Source organism: Corvus cornix, chromosome 10 (genome assembly GCF_000738735.6).
Source record: "Corvus cornix cornix isolate S_Up_H32 chromosome 10, ASM73873v5, whole genome shotgun sequence".
Taxonomy (NCBI): domain Eukaryota; kingdom Metazoa; phylum Chordata; class Aves; order Passeriformes; family Corvidae; genus Corvus; species Corvus cornix.
The window spans coordinates 10,795,489-10,814,847 of NC_046340.1; the positions used below are offsets into that span (position 1 = coordinate 10,795,489).

At 38.2% G+C, this 19,359-nt stretch overlaps 1 protein-coding gene across 7 annotated transcripts in view; it reads right to left on the minus strand.

Annotated features, from left to right (window-relative positions):
* Nucleotides 1-19,359, minus strand: part of DENND4A (DENN domain containing 4A) — a 49,215-nt gene that overhangs the window by 26,849 nt on the left and 3,007 nt on the right. For 3 of the 7 annotated variants that reach the window (XM_010390945.4, XM_010390942.4, XM_010390947.4), the window contains exons 2-8: nt 13,588-13,673; nt 8,740-9,072; nt 7,912-8,161; nt 6,818-6,887; nt 5,083-5,252; nt 4,170-4,408; nt 2,243-2,309 (exon numbers count right to left, since the gene is read on the minus strand). In XM_010390945.4, coding sequence (XP_010389247.2) covers nt 2,243-2,309; nt 4,170-4,408; nt 5,083-5,252; nt 6,818-6,887; nt 7,912-8,161; nt 8,740-9,047 — 1,104 coding nt within the window. In that variant the 5' untranslated portion in view covers nt 9,048-9,072; nt 13,588-13,673. Of the gene's footprint in view, nt 1-2,242; nt 2,310-4,169; nt 4,409-5,082; nt 5,253-6,817; nt 6,888-7,911; nt 8,162-8,739; nt 9,073-11,397; nt 11,749-13,587; nt 13,674-19,359 lie in introns of all 7 variants that reach the window. The other 4 variants (XM_019280926.3, XM_019280925.3, XM_010390943.4 and 1 more) reach the window with 4 other exon arrangements.

The following is a 19,359-nucleotide window of genomic DNA, read 5'->3' on the forward strand; positions in this document are numbered from 1 at the left end:
TTGAGTATGTTTGACCTTAGACCCACTGCAGGTGACCAGGTAATAGAAGCCAGAAGACAAGACTGATGACTTAGAAGCACAAAGTCACCTAATGCTGTGTCTGGAGACCCACCAAACCCAGGGAATTAAGGAGTGTCTGTAATGCTGTTTCCCTGCACGTTTCACATCCCACTTCCCTGACAAATGAGGATGGCCACACCACATGCTGGATTTGTCAAGTAAGTCACCTTGGGACCACCAGCACCATTAGCTTGTTCAGTGGAAGAATTCACAGGACTCATTTTTTCAGCCTGAGGCAAACCTTCATAAACTACCCTCTGAAAGGAAGCATCAGCCTGATGTCCTCTGACTTGTGCTTCAGCAAAAGCACATAAACACAATTAAGCATCTCTTCAAGGAGCACATCTCCCTCAGGCAGAAGGGGCAGTAATTACCCCCAGTCCCCAGAGGACATTACTCCACATGCTCTTGAAGTTTGCAGGTTGTGATACATTAGCACAGCAACCTCTGTGCAGTAAGGGGATGTAGGACACAGAACAGAGTCCAGCAGATCTCAGGTCAGAAGGAACCTCTCAACTACGGCAGCTGGAAGCTGGCAAACAGGAACATTCTGGAGTGTTTTACTAATGGCTATAATGTCTTTGAAACTTAAAAGTTTAATTGCTTAGCAAAAGACTAACACATTTTCCATTAACAGGCTTCAGAGAGAAATGGAATCCTAAAAGCTTGCCATTTTCAACATATGCATTTCTGCCACTAATTTTGGGGAAACGTCTTTGGTACAATCACCTGTGATTTTATTCAGTGCAGTTTCAAACACAACTTAAGTCCCTGGAAGCAGCTGGAAGGAAGAATTTTTTCACAGACCGCAATTACCACTGCCTACTGTAAAAGCAGTGCTTTCTCCATCTGTACTATCAGCTCCTAAAGTTGTATTAATTTAATGCAGAAAACATTTTGAAAATAAGGTATAACAGACATAATTTTCACATCACTTACATCTAGACCTTCAGACTTTGTTCCAGGATATGAACCATACATACTTCAACAAAATTCCCTAACATTTCAGACTAAAAGCATTAAACTATTTTCTCTGAACTCAATTACAATCTCTCTAAATAGGTGTTTAGAGTATCCTAGCACAAATATTTTATTGAATTTGAATACAAAAAGCCTAAAACAAGATGTAAAAATGCTGGGTTTTGAATTGAAGTTTAAAATCATAAGAAAAGGGACAAAAGTGCCAGATATAGTTTCAGTATAACTGTTCTCTAATCCCTTTCCAGTAACTTTAATAAATATCACTCCTTTAGAATACACTAAAGAGTATCTTCAATATTCAGTACATGCTATAAAGACATAATCCAGGATTGTATTTGCTCTGAAAGACTTCGCTACCACATGGGCTACACAATTAAGGCTCAGAACTGCACAGGGCTCTCCATATTTTATGTTATACAAGTAATAACAGAGAAGAGCATCATTTTTTAAGTATTTAATCAAAACCACGATTCGTAGAACACTATGACTGCAAGAGAGCTCTCTTTTCTCTGCAATAAAAATTTTAACATGTCTCTAACTATTTTGCCTCTTTAGGAGAAAAGAAAAAGATTTAATAACACTTCAGAAGTCTTCATGACAAGGATTTTTTCTCTCCTACCAACAGTGACACACTGAAATTTCAAAGAACAGGCAGCAATTCTTGTAATTATTTCACTCCCACACAGTCCTGCAGGGAGGACAGAGCAAGGCCCATGTTTGATAAAGGGGCTGTTACTCAGTGTGGCTCTTGCAGTTCTCACTGAGAGCCGTCCATCATGGAGAGGAGAGCACAGAGCCCTTTGGGAAGAGGGGCAATCACAGTTATACATTTCACATCTGGTTTTAGTTTTATTTATTTATTTTACACTCAGCCTTCATACAGTAGCAAGAAGAAAACAGTTCAAAAGCAAACAGTGCAAAAGTCAGACCACATGCTGACTTGGAGTAGTTTTTCATTAATTTCCATATACTCTGAAAAAAAATTAAGTTCAAAGCTCACTAAACAGCTTCGTGTAATAACTCACTAAGGTCACTAACTAAACTGGAAATAGAATTTTTACAGATTTCTCACATCACATACATGAATTTAGGAAAAAGAAATCCTGAACAAAAATAGTTTGAGCACAAAAATTACATTTTCCATTTATTAACCTGCTTTATCTTCACCTTAGACACAGTTATTGGAGAAAATTACACCCACCTGAACTAGAATTCTTGGCCTCTGAGGGGATGGAAAAGGTACTTTATGCATGAAATGGGAAATGTGTCTAGAGGAAAAGAAAAATACTGATTTAGTAGAAAGCACGCTTAAACTACTTTACCTCAAGACAAAATTTTTTACAGTAAGAGCAATTATGATATTAAAATAGCACATACTTATTCAGAAAACAGAGCAAAAAATCCCAGCACCTGAATCCTACTGGGGTATTCTGACCTTGAAAACCTATTTTTCTACTGGTCACAAGAAAATGGGAGGGCAGATCCTCTTTCAGAATACAAACTTGGTTTGTGAGATTGTTACAAAGAGGTTTTTTTTCATTTGTAAAGTAGAAACATTGATGTTTGAGTATCACAGTCCCACTTTAAAATCCTGCTTCTGAGAGAGCTTGAAATAGCACTAAACCTCAGAGACTAGAACTGGTAATTTGCAAAAAAATATTTATGGCTGAGTATCAAGGAGAATCCTTAAGCTTATCCATTTTCTTCAGTTCTAAATACAAAATGTTATATAAAATTGCTGATGAAAAACATTAAAGTTTCTCCCCATACTACGAATACAGAAAAATGTTTTTATAATTTGACAAAGTTCTCAGTTTTATGAATTGATTAAACTTACATAAGTTCTAAAAGTGCAGTTTTACACAATAGCCACTGTCACATTAAAAGAAGCAACATGGGGTCAGTAAAAACTCATGAGAAACAGGTATTCCATCCTAAACTCCTTCCTACAGCACATATTTTATCAGGATTTCTACAAATGTTACCAGTATTATGACACAGGCAACTGCATTTTGAAGAAATTAAGACAAACCACAAATAAGCATCAATTTGGGTTTTTCTTTATTACCGGTGTATGAAGACAGTGGCCAAAACATGGAACACGTCACACAACAAGGGAAGCTGGCTGTTTGCAGCAGCTGGGCCGACTGAAAATGTTCAGGTACATGTATGGCACACACAACTTTCATCATCATTAAAATAGCCAAAGAAAGTACGCTGGATACTACATTAGAATCCCATATTTAAGTTATCCACAGTAAACTGACCAGTTTACAAATCAGAGAAATTAGAATAAATCCATAAAATCCAAGTTGATAAAGCATTTCTCATATCAACTTATTTTATTCATTCCCAAAACACCAAACCCCTAAGCTTTAAAAAAAGAAAAAGTTTTCATCATTGGAAGTTTACACAGTCAGAATCTTCAAATAAGTACAGTGATGGGAAGTGGAATAATCAAGGGGATAAACAATCAAAAAAATACTTAATCCACAAAGTCGAAGTCTCCTACAAGTAAGTTGAAGCAGAAAAAACACTGATGTGTAATAGAAGTAAATGGTGTATCTGAAATCTGTTGCATTAAAACATTACATGATCCAAGAAATGTTACGTGGCATTACATATCAATTACAGCTATCGACCATTTCTTGGTGTAAGGATTTCCTCTGCATTTTATAATGTGAAATCCTTTATGTGAGAAAGAAATTAAGTTTATTTATCACAAATAGAAGATAATTACTAGTGCAAAATATTCAATCTGCTTTATCATCTCTCCTTACACTGCAAATAGGCGTTTGAAAAAATGCAAATCTACACATTTAATTCTCCTAACCTGATGTGTCCAAGATTAAGAAAGGATTTATAATCTTGCTCTTTCTAATCACTATGGCTAAAGGGCGCAAAGCTAATTAAAACAGCTTTCAGAGACCTTTGCAGGCACTTAAATCACAAATAAAAATCTAGACTTTTTCAGGAAGTAGGTAAAGATATGTTTATCAGAGGAGCAAAGTGCAGCCATTATACTTAATGTTTGATGACCCAAGTAAAAAGGATATTACAGGACGCTTAGAACAAAAACCCCCTCTTACCAACTGAAATTACTGTTATGAATTTTGGAAATTACTTACTTCTCAATGGGAAGGACATGTGGCCCAGAAATGGAGTAACGATACAGAAAGGTAAGAAATTTCTTGAAAGCATCAAAGAAAGGCCAGTGAGAGAGCAGACAGATGCATTTATTTGTCTGCACTGTTCTGCACGTGTCTTTTCCCTCGACAGCAGCTGCTAATCCCAGCTGAGATTTTTGTTTCTCTGTGAGGTTCTCTTCAGGATACAGTTCATAAAACTGAATAGCAGCACCATATACCTGCAAACACATCATGGATTTGAAGTCAATAACTTTTCCTTGATCTTCAAAGCAATCTAAGAAACCCCAAACACACAGAAAATCAAAGTCTGTGTTACTGTTTGAAAAGATACATTAATGCATCATCTTTTGAAGCATTCCATTCCAGAATATTCTTATGGCTGTGAAAATCCAGACTATTATTTAAAACACTCAATGTCATATGAGAAAAAGTAATTTACAAAATTATCTATTTGAGAGAAAAATAATGATTATAAAGAGTACAACTCCAGTCAATTGCTCCTCCAATTGCCTTTAGAGCTATTTTAGGAATCCTTTATACACAACTCAAAGCCATATCCCCTGACATCCAATTTACTTTTTAGAACAAGTATGTACATGCAAGGTCGTTTCCATGCTTGCAATAAAAATAGCATTACTTGCATGTATATGCAGTGCAATTTTACAACTCTCCAGTTTTACAGGCTAACAAGAAAGCAAAGGAGCACAGATTTATGATCAGCAGTCCAGCACTGAAACTACTGCAAGTCACTCTTCAAAGCAGTCTTGGAATCAAGCCCAAGAGAACAGATTCAAGCTTATCTATGAAAACATTCATTATCATCATCCTGAAGAAATAAACAACTGATTTTTTTCAGTTAAATGAATAATGTTTTTTTAAGGTTTCAAAATACCTTTTCTGCAGAAGCTCCAGTTAGTACAAATGTAGAAAAAACTGGGAGAGGGTATTTACTGTTAGATGGCCAACATTCAATTGTTGCACCCATAGGGAGACAAAAAAGAGGCACAGATTCTGGTAATGGGAATGATTCATAATCTTCTTCGGGATATCTGCATATTAAACCTATAAATAGAATGTGCAAAGAGGCAGTTATAGAAGAGCCAGCAGAAACAGGTTTGTAATAGCTCATTCCATAAAATAATTGCCAGAAAATTCATATATGAGCACACAGTAACTTCAGAAGATCAGTGAAGGTGTAAATAATCAGGCACAGGAATAGCTGGAAGCAGTAGATGCTCCCATGGCCCAAGGGGAAATCACCTGACTAAAGCATTACACTGAAATTTTACTTTCCATTCTAGAAACTATTCATAACTGATTATCTTTTCCTCTTTTCAGGCTGTGTGCATCTCAACTGTTATTATAACAGTCCACACTCATCACGAGTATGAGCAAAGATTGAAAATCTAGTTTAAAAAAGGTAATGTGAATAATTGAGAAATAAGACTGATGATTTCAATATGACACCAATTAATTCTTGCCAACAAACGTCCCCTGAAAAATATGTATATGTTAGATATTAGGATAGTTTTTAAATATCAATAGAATCAAATAAAATATGCTGATCCACCTCAGCTGAGGATTCAGCTACTGTGCTGTCAGACCAATGTGTTTAGACTTAATTTTAAACACAGCCGTAGAACATGAAGCTCTGAATCAGAGGCTTTTAGCACACAGGTCCTCAGTTACATCAGAGGCTGTAGCAATCCATCCTGTCTGATTGCCAGCCCAGGGGACTCCACACTGAGAATGGGTACTGCATGAAGGGATTTAGGATTTCTCTCCATTAGACAGCACAATCACTATGCACTTTTCTAATAGAAAGGGGAATATTAAGCAATAAAAACTTGTAACCAAAAAGGGCAGTGGCTCCCCCTCCTGCCAAGAATCAAAATTTTGTGCAAGTCACCACCAGATGTGGGGCCTTTTAAAATTTTTATTTGTTTACAAATGTACTGTCCACCTTTTAGTACGTCCTGAACTCCTGTTTACAGAGAGCAGCATCTAAAAGGGATGTAAGTGGATTAAAGCTTGAGTGTGAATCATGCTCATGACTTGTATGCCAAACAAAATCAGCCTTTAAAAAAACCCCCACACGACAAACGCAAACCCAACACGTTTAATCAGTCATAGCAAATCTAATTCTGTCTTATAAATAAAACAATAAAGATGATACACAATCCAAAAATACTTAAAGAGCTCAGTGCCAGTGATGCTCAAGGCAGTGTAGAAATCTGCAGGATTCTTTAAAATGTTTGTAAAGAAAGTGATCATGAAAATGTATCGAATAATTTTTGTGGTATTTTCTTCTGCATATACACATACACACATCCTTAAGAGACAGTTACCAGTAACACAAACCCAGGTGGGAGACGCACAGGTTTGCAGAAACGTATCAAAACACAGCTGAGCTTCCCAATTAAATGCCAATTTTAAAACAGCCTTGTCATGATACCCAGTTCTAAGGCTTCTTTTTGGACATGATTTTAAAATAATTGCTTAGGGAAAGATTCCTTGTTGGATAATGGCAAGATAGAGTTAATTCTTTCATACAAAATACATTACATTACAAATGAGCCTGCAAATCCTGAATTGAAGATAAAAAAAGCTAAATAGTAGTTACATACCAGCTTTATATGATATGGTGTTGGTTTTTGCCACAGACTTTTTATAACATAAGTATACTGCTGAGCCCCACTGTAAAACAAAAGAAATTATTGGATTAAGTGATGAAGTATAACAAAGGAACATAACAGAATATAATTAATAATAAAGTTGATAACTTAAAGTATTTAAATTCTCAAGTTCTGGACATGAGAATAAAGAACGGGGAAAGGCATGGAACAGAAAAGACCAGCACCCATAGAGCGAACCCAGAGCTTTTATAGAAGGGAGAAAGGTGTAACAACTTCCCTAAGACAGCACTCCCATAACCCAGTCAATGCAGGGACTAGAAGAACTGAAAAATCCATTGGTTAATGCCTACAGGCATTTAATTAAAAACAAGCACAAATCAATTCCCATCATCTTTTTCACATGATCCCACTTGCAGAGCAGTCAGCATCCTCCCCAGCACACTGACTTCTGAGGACCCTGCAAGAGCCAGCACCTGGGGCTGCAGATTTAACCAGGAGACACCAAAATACTCAGTTCTGAAAATCAAAGTGCTGTGAAACCTGTGTATTTTAGCAGGCCAGACTTATTACTCAAATGTTATATTAATTACTCAAATGTGCTTACAGTCAACAGCTTCCAATATCACTCACATACAACTTTCTTTAAATAAGAAGTTTGTGAAACTACTGGGGAGAATAACACTTATAAAATAGCATTGTAGGTGAAGGGAAGAGTTGGAAAACAAAACAGCAACTGGTTGCTAGATATGGAATTCCCACCACAAAAGTAAAAGCAGTGTCAGAAACAGCCACACCTGTTAAGCCTCTGGTTACACACATGGTACACAACAGTTTCTAAAGGATCAATCCAAAGATGCTGGAGTCAGCACTAAAAAAACCCAAACATTTGCTCTAAGGCTTCCAGAAAGACTTTGCTCCAAGTAGGAACAAAGGAATGCAGTCCTCCAACTCTTCCAATATTTGATTTATCTTTGGAGAGCGCTTATCAAAATTTTTCACCAGGTACTCCAAGAACTGCCACAAATACTTCACAAACATCACATCAGTGAGTATCAAGTGTTCAAAGCCCAGATTTTGAATCTTACCATACTATTATTAAGATTCTTGTCCACCTTGCAGAAGGTATGCGGAGGGGTCTCTCCTTTGCTCGGTATGATGATGCAGATGTCTGTGACAGCCAGGGTGTTCTGGGTCATGTTCTCGGAGGCCCTGCGGTAGGTGATGTACACCCGCTGTGATGAGGCACTGCCACTGATGTTGGCAGGCCGCCCATACGGGGTGGTCTGAATGATTTCACAGTCTTGCTTCACTCTTTCTTTCCCATCATATAAAACCCTAGTTAAAAGGGGATGCAAAAAATTCAGAAGGCACATTTTTAAAACACTTTGAGTTTTAATCACAGCTCTTGTCTCATCTCTGAGCAAAACATTTTTACTGACAAGTTCAGGTCACATTATCTCCAACTGTATTCTAACAGAAAAGCTTCATGATGAAACTATACTGGTTTTCCTCATACATAATTGCTTTTAAGCATTTTGTTTACTGCAAAATAGTGTTATTTTCAGTTCTGTTAAAGATTCATTGCTTGGTCCTAAGAATGTCATGTAACTTACCTCTTTTCAATTTGTATTAAATAGGTTAAGCATCTTATCCCCATCCAAATATATACATTAAAAATTATAAATGGATTTGAAAACTCCAAAATGGGAAGGATTACACTTGTCATTAAAATCCACTCAGCATGCATTTTCCCTTCCATACTGGGTTACGGTATGCTCAAGTCAACAAGTATCTTCCTGTTTAGAGTTTTGCCTTGTATTTAAACAGTATGGCATTTCCCTAAACCTGCCTTATTTGCTCTTTAGTTAAATAAACCTGTGAAAATCACCCACTGGAACAGGGAAAGCACTCACCCCAAATCAGTAAGTGGAGGCTTATCCCTTCCTCGGCGATAACAAAGGTATATCTGCGGTCCTACAAGGCTGCCGTTATTGAGATCTGCGGACAGGCCCGAGGGAGTGACATCTATGCATTTATAGCCCTGAGGAACCTCCTCCCCCAGGGATTTATTAAGGACTGTTACATCTGTGATGGGTTCTTTTGGTTTGGCGATTTTATGGCAGGCATCGTTGAAGTGGATCTCCTCCTCCAGTGGTTTTGAGATATCCGTTAATCCTGCGACAACAAAGTAGTCAGCAACACGAGCCCCTTTGTCTTCCATCTTCCATTACAAGGTGTTACAACTGCTAAGAAAGAAATACCAATCAGAAATGATAAAATTATGGCTATTTTTAAAAACAGAAAATCATAGCATGCAAAAAAGAAAATTCTTTCTGCTCTCTCATGGAACATTGAGAAATGGGCTAAAAACGTTTATCCAAGTCACCCATATGTGCTGGAATCTTGCTAGAGTAGCTTCAGGAAGTTTACTGTCATCAAGTTACAGACTTTTTAAGCCAGACAAGCTATTTAAGACTCCCTTTTGTTGAATTAATTTTGTTTGGGTGCAAAATTTTATTGCAAGAGAAGCTGTTACCACACAGGAGTTGCAAGAGCTTGCTGACATTACGAAACTGAACAACCAGAATTTAAAACAGTTTGAATGGTTGGTACAAGACTTCAGTTTTCATGTAACTTTTATTCCCTTTGCTTTATCTCCCTTTATTTTTTGCTCTAAGCAGCAAGGATTAAGACTTCTCAAACTTAATGCCATCATGATTCTTTGATTTGACCAAGAATTTTTGTTAAAACATAATAAATTCAGATATTTCTTACTGGTAATTTGGAAAATTATATCCCAAGTTGATAACGTGCATTTAATCAAATTGTTCCAAGCTGGTCTCAGATTTCCAGCACCAGCCCCTGCTCAAGCAAGAAGAATGTCAGGCTGTGCCTGATCACCTCTACCAACCTCATCCACCAGCACAAGAGAGACAATTCCCTCTTCCTGCTCTTATTTTCTAGGTTGGTTATGTTTTGCTGGACTGGCTTGACAAGCTTCTAAAGCTGCAAGGAAGTGAGTGAAGATTTTTATTTTATGCTTATTTACATTGTTCTAGAAAATGCCAAGAAGAAACCCCAAATTATTTAGCTTTTATTTTTTCTATATGGTTAATAAGCCCTATGGGACACTTCAGCAAACATGATTACTGGGAAACAATCATCAATATATAGGAGAGTAACAACTTGAAAATAACTATTCAGCTTGTGTTTGAAGAGAGCATGCAGTTACAAAACTGAGCTTAGTTTAACCTAAATTCAGTTATTTCAAAAACATCTGGAATATGTTATTCAGCATATATATGAAAGTAATGACTACAAATTCAAACTCCTCCCTGAGTGATATATTCAAAGACACACAAACTCAACCTCTGCATGTGCCGCCTATTATCTCACTGTCCATCTGGCTCCAGCAAACCCAGGCAGGCTGGGAACAAATGCATGGAGAGGAGATGTTTAACAAAGTATCCTTAAACTCTGGCATAAGACCAGACAACTACATCTTTCAGCTAATACGACTGAAGTTCTAAGTATTTTGTTACATTAACAACTCTCTGTAAGACTACATTATAGTTATTGTAACATTAAGGTTTTTTTCCTTTTCTCACCAGCACCATTTCACAAAACTACACTGATTTCTGGAGTGATTCATGATGCCTGTTAGGATGAAATGAAACTAACACTTTACTAATCAAAAACTACACAAATGACGGCTGTTAAAACTGCAAGCAAGACTTATAACTCCAGTGTATTAACAGCACTACCCCAGTTTAATCAGCCAAGACAGCATTACAAATAAACAGAATAATGTGTATATATAAATACTGAAGAACCATACCTTTACACCATTTAAACTTCACCATTATTCCATATAAAGTTTATACCCCAAGTCTTAAATTCAAACATTCATTTATTCCCAAAAGCACTTTCAAGAAAAACTGGGACGAGCTCTCCTCATTTAGAGGCAGTTAAAATTAGAATCCCCTACATACAAACACCTGCTATCACACAGATTTGCTTCCTAAGGTTATAGCACATAATACACAAGTCAGCAAGACTTTCATAATTTAATGCAGATTTTACAGAAGAGAGGAAAAAAAAAGGCCTGGCTGATGATGTATTATCCTTTCATATTTGCTCCATACCTGCAAGTGTCCAAGGCCAGGCTGGACAGGGTTTGGAGCAGCCTGGGGTAGTGGAAGGTGTCCCTGCCCATGGCAGGGGTGGAATGAGACGGGATTTAAGGTCCCTTCCAACCCAAACCATTCAGGGATTCTATGAGGATGTTATGATCTTTGTCTTTTGATAAAAAACTTGCAGCTAAAAATGCAATAAAATGCAGAAGATAAACTTCAGTGGTATTTTAGTCTAAGGCTGACTTAGACTTTACTAGAGCTACTGTGATACTCAAATTTTCAACATCTGGTTACCGGGAGAGCAGATTTATGCAAATTTTATGTTAACAGACCCCAGAAAGAAGGCATAAATTTCAAGCTAACTCAGTGACAAATAATCATTCTGTGAAGAGCATTTCACATAAACTGATGAAGAATTTCTGTAGAAACTCTTACCATGAAGCTATTCCACAGTGACTTTAGTCATACATCTTACTCAGTGAGTAAGTGGTTGTCCCTTGCAGGCGTGAATCTCAGGATAGTACCTGAGATAACCTTGGGATGGGGACATGTGTCAGTCCAAGGAGAGAGATTTTTCCACAGCTGCTGATTCCACAGCAGGATAGCTTTCCTTATCTCCCTTGGTCTTCAGCTGCTGTGAGGCTCTATCAGCTAGAAAGTCCCAGAGTTCCCTCCTCTGCAACGGTTTCAACAGAGCCTGGCCATGGGGTCTCCACTCCACCCCTTGGATTGTAATGTGGGAGGTCAGGAATGCTGCCTACATCATCGCACCATACTGCAAGTAAACTTGGAGGAGAAAAAAAAACCCCAAACCAAACAAACATGAAAAACACTGCAGAAAAAGTCACACTGCACAAGAAGGTTGCTTGAAGCAGCTGGTTCCAGATGAAATTCAACAATTAAGAGTGCCACACTGAGAAGCTTCCATTGCCTCTCTACACTTCAGTAATCTGGGGACAAAAGGCTGCACTTCGAAGACAGTACCATGGGATCATAACCATAACCTCTTACAAAAGTCCCCGGAAATAAGTGCAATATATGGTCTTTGAGCCATCTCATGATAATTATTTTTATAGTGGTATTAATCATATGACAGCCATTAAATTGAACACCATAAAGATCAGAGAGAACCAAAATATCCTTGCAAATAGCAAAGTCACATGTAAAAAAATTAAACACATTTTGCAAATTATGACTACACAGATGAGAGGGCTTTTTGTAACTTCTAAAAATATGGGAACAGGGGAAACAATCAGATAATCTCAGATCCACAAACTATTAGCTTGATTGCTCTGCTGAAAGACAAAGGGTAACACAGTTTTACTGTTTATTCAATGTAATTTTCTAACATCCTATTTTTTCATAAACATTTAGGAAATACTAATTAAAGATTTTTGCTGATTGTCACCACTGTTATAATTTATTCAGTGTCCAAGCTTTTTTAAACAGATCACATTCCTCATTCAAATACTAGAGGAGGAAAGCACACATCAGCTTTTCTCCATCACATGACCAGAACTGATGTGGATGTGCCATATATTCCATCTGTGCAGCAGGAACAGGCACGATGCTTCCCAAAGTACAGTTTACTACAGATGCACTACAACATTTGCAAGGAAAAAAATACTGATCCAATTCCTACAACCTGCTCCAATTCCTACAACCTGCTCCTACCCACAGAATTTTGCAGAGGTAACTTTTAAGTGGCTCCAGACCAGAAGAACTGCTCCAGCCATGCCAGTTTCTTTCCAGGAGCCAACTTTCCCAGACAGCAGTAAGGACCATCTGACTCCATTAGAAGAGTTTCTGCCAGTCCACATCTGGCAGACAAATACAACAACTGCCTTGTAATCTTTTAATCTGCCTTGTTGTCATTCTCATTCCTTCCTGCATTTTTCTTTGAGAATATTAAATTGCTTATTAATTTGAGTTCCTTATTAGATCCATTTGCAGTCTAAACCAGGTGATATTTCACTTTGTTAGCATGCCCCAAAGACGTGTCATGTATAAACAAGCAACAAATATCTCCTACAGGGGGCTGGAAACCAGTGCAGGGCTCTGCAACCTTTTTTAAAGCAGTTCAAAGCTGGAGATTTATTTTTTTTAAATATTCATCATACAATAACATTCTAAGAAGTTATTTCCTTTGAAGGAACACGAAGAACAGATGAACAGAGACACAAATCAGAGGCTAATTATTAAATATTGTCAGTAAAGTTCTAACAGCCCCCAGCATCTCATATGTGCATTGCTACATTAGCCTGTTGAAGTAACCTCCCCACAGAGCGTCAGCTGGGCATACAAGAGCAAAGCAAAGTTAACTGGCTAAGTCAGTCCTGCTACAGCTACTCAGAACCCTTTCTCAGACATAACACCACACAAATCCCATGGGAGTTCAACAGTCTCAAGGCATGTGAGTAACTGCAGTTGCACAAGGAAAAAACTTCACCCCATCTCTGTACTGCCAAAATTGCCTGGCAAAATTGTCAGATAAGCCTTTTCCCCCCTGTATTTTCTTCATAGCAAGCAAACAATCCTGGGAACAAAGCAGAAGCCCTCTAATTTCACAGGAATTCCCAAGGCAGAACACAAGCTTTTTGCCAACTCTACCAATGTGGTCCCTACCTTTTCATCAGGGCATTGCTTCTACACTTTGCTTCTCTTGCTGTCAGCCAGGCTTTAACATAGACTTCTTGTTAAAGTTTCATTCCCTATAGAAACAGTAAAAATAAGAATCAAACAATGTACACATTTGTTGAAACTTACTTTCTGCACACTTCACTGCACCAGTCACACGAAATGAACACTGTGGATTGCTGTAGGACTCCTTGCTAAGATAAGGTTACATATCACTTCACTAAAAAAAGTAAATTAAACCAGACTTTAAAGCTAAGAAACAAAATATCAAGTTTTATGCTACATGGATATTTTAAGAATGCAAACAACGCCTAATGCTTTAAACCAAAATAAATCAAAGATGAGCCAGCCACTCAAATTACTTCAACTCTTCCATTATTTTCTGACAATCAATACTTTCTGTGTCCATTCCTAGGTGTTAGCCAGCTATCAAAGTGCTCTCTCAGCCCAAGAACCTTTCAAAGTCTACTTGAAACCATTTTTCTTTGCAAGATTCGGACATTTAAGCAGATCCTTCTTACTCCACAATCAGCAAAAAACACATACTCTTCCATTTGGCCACCTTACCCCAATTCCTCTTGCAGTGGGTGATACAGTCATCTTGCCCCTTACTGCCACAATACATAATTTTTCTTTAGATATGGTGAACACCAGCATGGCCACTTTTAAACATTGGTATCACTACAGACAGCTTGAGCTTGTGTTTTACACTGAGGCACTTGCAAGCCCAGGAGCCTGTGCTACATCTGAGCATTTTGAAGCAGCAGTTTTGCACCACAGGACTGAGGACAGCGCCTCACTGGAGACACTCAGACTCTGAGCTCCCAGAACAACTCATTAGCATCAGCAAGGCTGTAGTCAAAAATGAACTCTGTTTAAAGGAAGCTTCTATTCCCCAAGACTGGGAAACACTCTCAGAAGATTACCATGAGAAGACTGCAGCAAACAAAGTGTAACATAAGAGAGGCTGGGAAGAAACGCATCCCAGGAGGGGTGATGCAAACCATGAAATATTTGCTTCCATTCCTGAAGCGGAAAAATCTGGGGAATTAGATTATCAGAATTATATTTTTGGGATCACAAAGTTCAAGGTTCTGTTCATAACCCCAATGTACAAGACCATTTCTTCAAGATCACACAGGAGCAATCAGCACTGTTAGTTCATTACTCTGACAGCCCAGAGAGTGAATCCAGCCCTGGTGCAGGCCTCTCTAACCCACACAGCACCATGGACCCACACCACTTACAGCCAGGTACTTTCCAGTATCTGACCTTGAACATTTTCATACAAGACTAAAAAGAGAGCATGCAGCAGTAGTACAAAATAATTTTCTCCAACTATACAAACATTAATATCAAGTTTCCAAGAGTGCCAGAAATTATAAATTTTGGGATCACCTGCAGACCTCAAGCACAGCTGAAAAAAGTCCAAGAATTACACAGCATTAACACATGACTAATCTCCCCATGGACACTTCAAATAGATTCTTTTCTAGTCAACTCTGGAAAACCAATGAGGAGACTTAAATGAAAGAAAAAAATATAGATTTAGGCATCACAAGGAACACAGCCAGCACTGCTGCCAACGTACTTGCAGCTGTATTTTGTATTACTTGCAGAACTTATTTGCAAATAGTTTTTGGTCCTCTAAGTAAAGGATCTACTTCTTCAAGAAACAAGATGCAGAGGACTGACATTAAAACCCAAATAGCATAACCTCATAGCATTTTTATTTTTAGTAGGACATCACCTGTACTTTTTCTTCCCATTTCCTACTACAGTTACACAAATGACAGCAACAGTGAGAACAGGGCTAAAGTGATCAGTTGCATTATTTCTTAGACCCTACTGCACACATCTGCACTATTGTGTTAGACAACACAATAATTCACAGGAAGCCACCAGCCTCCACTAGGCTCCCTTTGACGCTGCATCAATTTTTATTAAAAAAGAAAAAAAATCCACAAAAAACCTAGGAGAAAACCTAAGATTTTTCTGCCCTGCATCACAGGACTGGAAATGCTACCAAGTGTTTTGCAGGCCCATGCACGATCATCTGTACCAAGTCATGGTTTACATCTCTGATCCAAACAGCTGAGGAGGTAATCAAGAGAGCTCAGAAAACTTGGCAACAAAGGATGTCTAAGAGGTGCTGGGAAACAGAAAAGTGCTGGATAAAAGCAGAGGGACAAAACAAAAGACCATGAATTTGGGAGAAGAAAGTAGGAATGTAGCCAAGAACTGAGGGACAAGGAGACTTGTTCAGAAATGCCAAGAAAGAAAGAAAGATTAGGCCTAAATTCAAAGGCTAATCTAGATTCAGCAGGATGACTACAGTAAAGTGAGCAGGAACTGGTCATCTACAGCATCAAAGCTTAGAGGAGGAAGCACAGTAAGTGGCAGAGAGAAGGCAGGAAGGAATAGACTTCATTCACCCTGAGGGAGAATCAGGCATATCCCACATCTTCTACACATTTTCCCCTCACTCACCAAGTGTTCTATTTGTTTGTTTCTCAATACAACGAACAGTGCTGTTTGTAGTCTCAATAAAATCAAAGCATTTACTAAGAGGGTCTAACAAGGCACAGGCTCCTTCGGTGATTATTCCAGTTGTGCCACAGCAAAATCCCATGAAATTCAACCCTGCCTACAAAAAATTCAGGACAAGGATGTTCAAGTATCCCACAAGATTCACAACAGAGACAAATCTCAACAGGGCCAGTTTTAAAACTTCCACTTTTCTTTCTAGATTACAGTATTTATGGCCAAAAGGCACCACCAAAGAATGGAAAGGATTTCTGAAATACAACTGTGTTTGTAGGGAGGGATGCAGAAAACAAATTGTAGCAAATCAGGGGGAGAAAAGCCAAAATAAGCACTATAAAATGTAAATATTACTTCATCCAAAGCACAGTTCAGCAGGGTGGCTCATCCATGTTTTTTGTACAACTATTTACTATACAACAACTTTTTAAAAGGCAAAGTCCCCCAAACAGAATGTTCTATTTTTCTTGGCACAGCAGATAAAGGCAAATGAAAATAGAAAATCTTCCAATATTGAGCTTCAAACCCAAAAGCTGTCACTGAAAATGTCAAAGTGCATCAACCAAGAGTGACAGAAGTGCTTTCACCCTGACACATTGGGACACACATGCCAACCTCAGCTTTGTTTTGAAACCATTCTCTACCCAAATTAAATTTTGAATTCATGGTGTGATGGAAGGAAAGACAGGTGGGGACTGTTTCTAATGCATTTTGTTACATTTAAAAACACACTCTGAGACTTACAACGTTTTATACGATTTTTTTTCCCTTTGACCAGCAAAAATGTTTTGTAAGATGAGAAAACTGGACTCAACCACACTGCAAATTATAGACAGGGACAGCCATGCACAGACTGCATCTGCAGGGCTGTAACCGCTGCCTGCAGATCATCTACACCCCACTGGAAAGGTTTAATGGAGGGATAACACTCACTTATACCTCCCTCATCCAGCAAATCTCTACATCCAGTTACCAAAATGTTCAGCATCTATTCCACAGAAAAATAAGTGTGCAAGTACCACTACCAGCTCAGCTACAAATATATTGATCAACTACCATGCATTGATGGGACAGTATCCCAGCCAGCAAAGCAATAGACAACAACATTAGGGTCTCCTCCCAAAAATCACCATAAATTAGCTGAAGAGCAATGATATGCCAAGGTAACTACTGCTGATCCTGATCTTGGCAAGTTAGGAACTCTGAGAATAATTCCTTAGGCCCACAAGTTTCTTCTGAAGCTCAAGACAAAACCAAAACTCAAGAGTCCAGCCCACAAAGCCCTCCTCTGTGTTTGCATAAAGCCTGCGCACAAGGTGAGGGTTTTCTCTTGGGACATTTTTATTTACATACGTGGACTTATACATCACACTTACTGCCTGTTCACTTTCATTTCAGATGGCCAAATTGAAATAATTTTATTAATTAGCATTAATGATTTTCCTGACCCAGATTTTTAAAAGTTCAGATTTACAGTAAGTATTAAACAGGGAGGATATAACTGGCTAACTTACCTCTAACACACTCCTTATTCTTCTCATCCTATTTTTAGACCATAGCTCCTCCTCCTTTCACTCCCTTCCCATTATTACTTAGTTCATTCTTTTTCAGCCTCTACAGTAACCATTATCTAATATATCCATTAGATATATATACATTTTTCATCTATATATTAGATAATGCAATGTATCTTACATCTAATATATTGAAAAGGTAAAAATACACCATTTAAAATAGTTGGGCCAGCCAACACTTTCTGAAGTCTTTCATTTCCACTTCTCAATTTCCTCCTGGTACTGTTTCTGAGCTCTTTAGGGAACTACCAGTGACTAGTTCTGCATCACAGACTGCTACTGAAATGAGTGTTATAGATCAAACCTCTTGGCATCACTGCCCCACACAGCCTTCCCTGCATGGTTTAATTTTGACTCTGGAGTCTGTGGGAGCACTTAATAAGCATCAGCAGCCTATTTCCAGAGCAGGCACCGACCAAACTTTCAGACTAGGCATAGACTAAACCTGAACTGAAGGGCAGCAGAAAATATCCAAGGATTATTATGCCATATAGCAAAGAACTTCAATCACTTCAAATAATTTATTGGTCAGTACCAGTGTTAGAAACAGCTGATTTTTAACAATAGTTGAACAGTGGTGATGCATTCACAGCTTACACATCTTCATCCCCTACCTGCTGGCTATTCCTCAGTTAAAATAAGGCACAGCTGGCTTTAACTCCACAGGATAGCTGTAAGCTGCTCTTAGTATGGCAGAAAACTATACCATGATTTGTGTCTGCAGTAGCAAATATTATTTACATTCAGAATTGATACATAAGTGCAGAGACCAAGGGCCTTTTCTGTGCTCTTGTCACCATCCAGTGAAGCTACAGCAGAAGGACAAGGGACAGGTAATCTCAGTCCCCCAAACCACACCTGCACCCTTGCACAAGGGCAAGCTCAACCTAAACTTTCTTCAAAGGTCCTACATTTTTACAGCTTTGCTTTTGGAGGGGGATTGCAACGTGGGGGATGGAATAGCTTGATTTGGATTTTGAGCTTTTTTGTTTGGGTTTTTTATGAGTCAGTTTAACAAAAGTTTGAAATTTGAATACATCCCAGAGAAGCCTGATTAAAATACTGTAACAAGCAAGATAAACATACTGGAAATACACCAATCATCATAAATTGCATCATGCTTTCTTAAGGCCCTTGTACAGGAATTATTTTGGTGTCTTTTTTTGGTTCTTTCATTATTAGCATTATTCAGTATTACAGTTCTTTCCAGGAAACTTCAGAAATATACCTCAGTTTTACAGCCACATGTGTATCAAAACCTTCACTACTGAAATGCTCTGTCAGATAGCAACATAGTTGGAAATCATCAATACCCCAAACATACATTTGAACAACACTGCAAGGCTACACTCACTTCTTATTTAATCCAACATAAATTGGGCAACATTTGGCCTCCAAATTTCTGGTCATGCTAACACCGTATTTTAAAACTCAGGTCATAGATGAAGAAAGGACAAGAAATGGAAAGAAGGCTTTCTGCAAGTCTTCATTTCAGGAGATAAATTTAAGATTGAGAAAGCTTTTGACTAAGTACCTCTTGTACTATTCCATTCCACAACCTGCCTGTGTTTGGCCAGGAAGCACAAATGTTTCTGCAGCCACTGTTATAGAAAGCACTTTAGGCTACTATGACTTGCAAAAC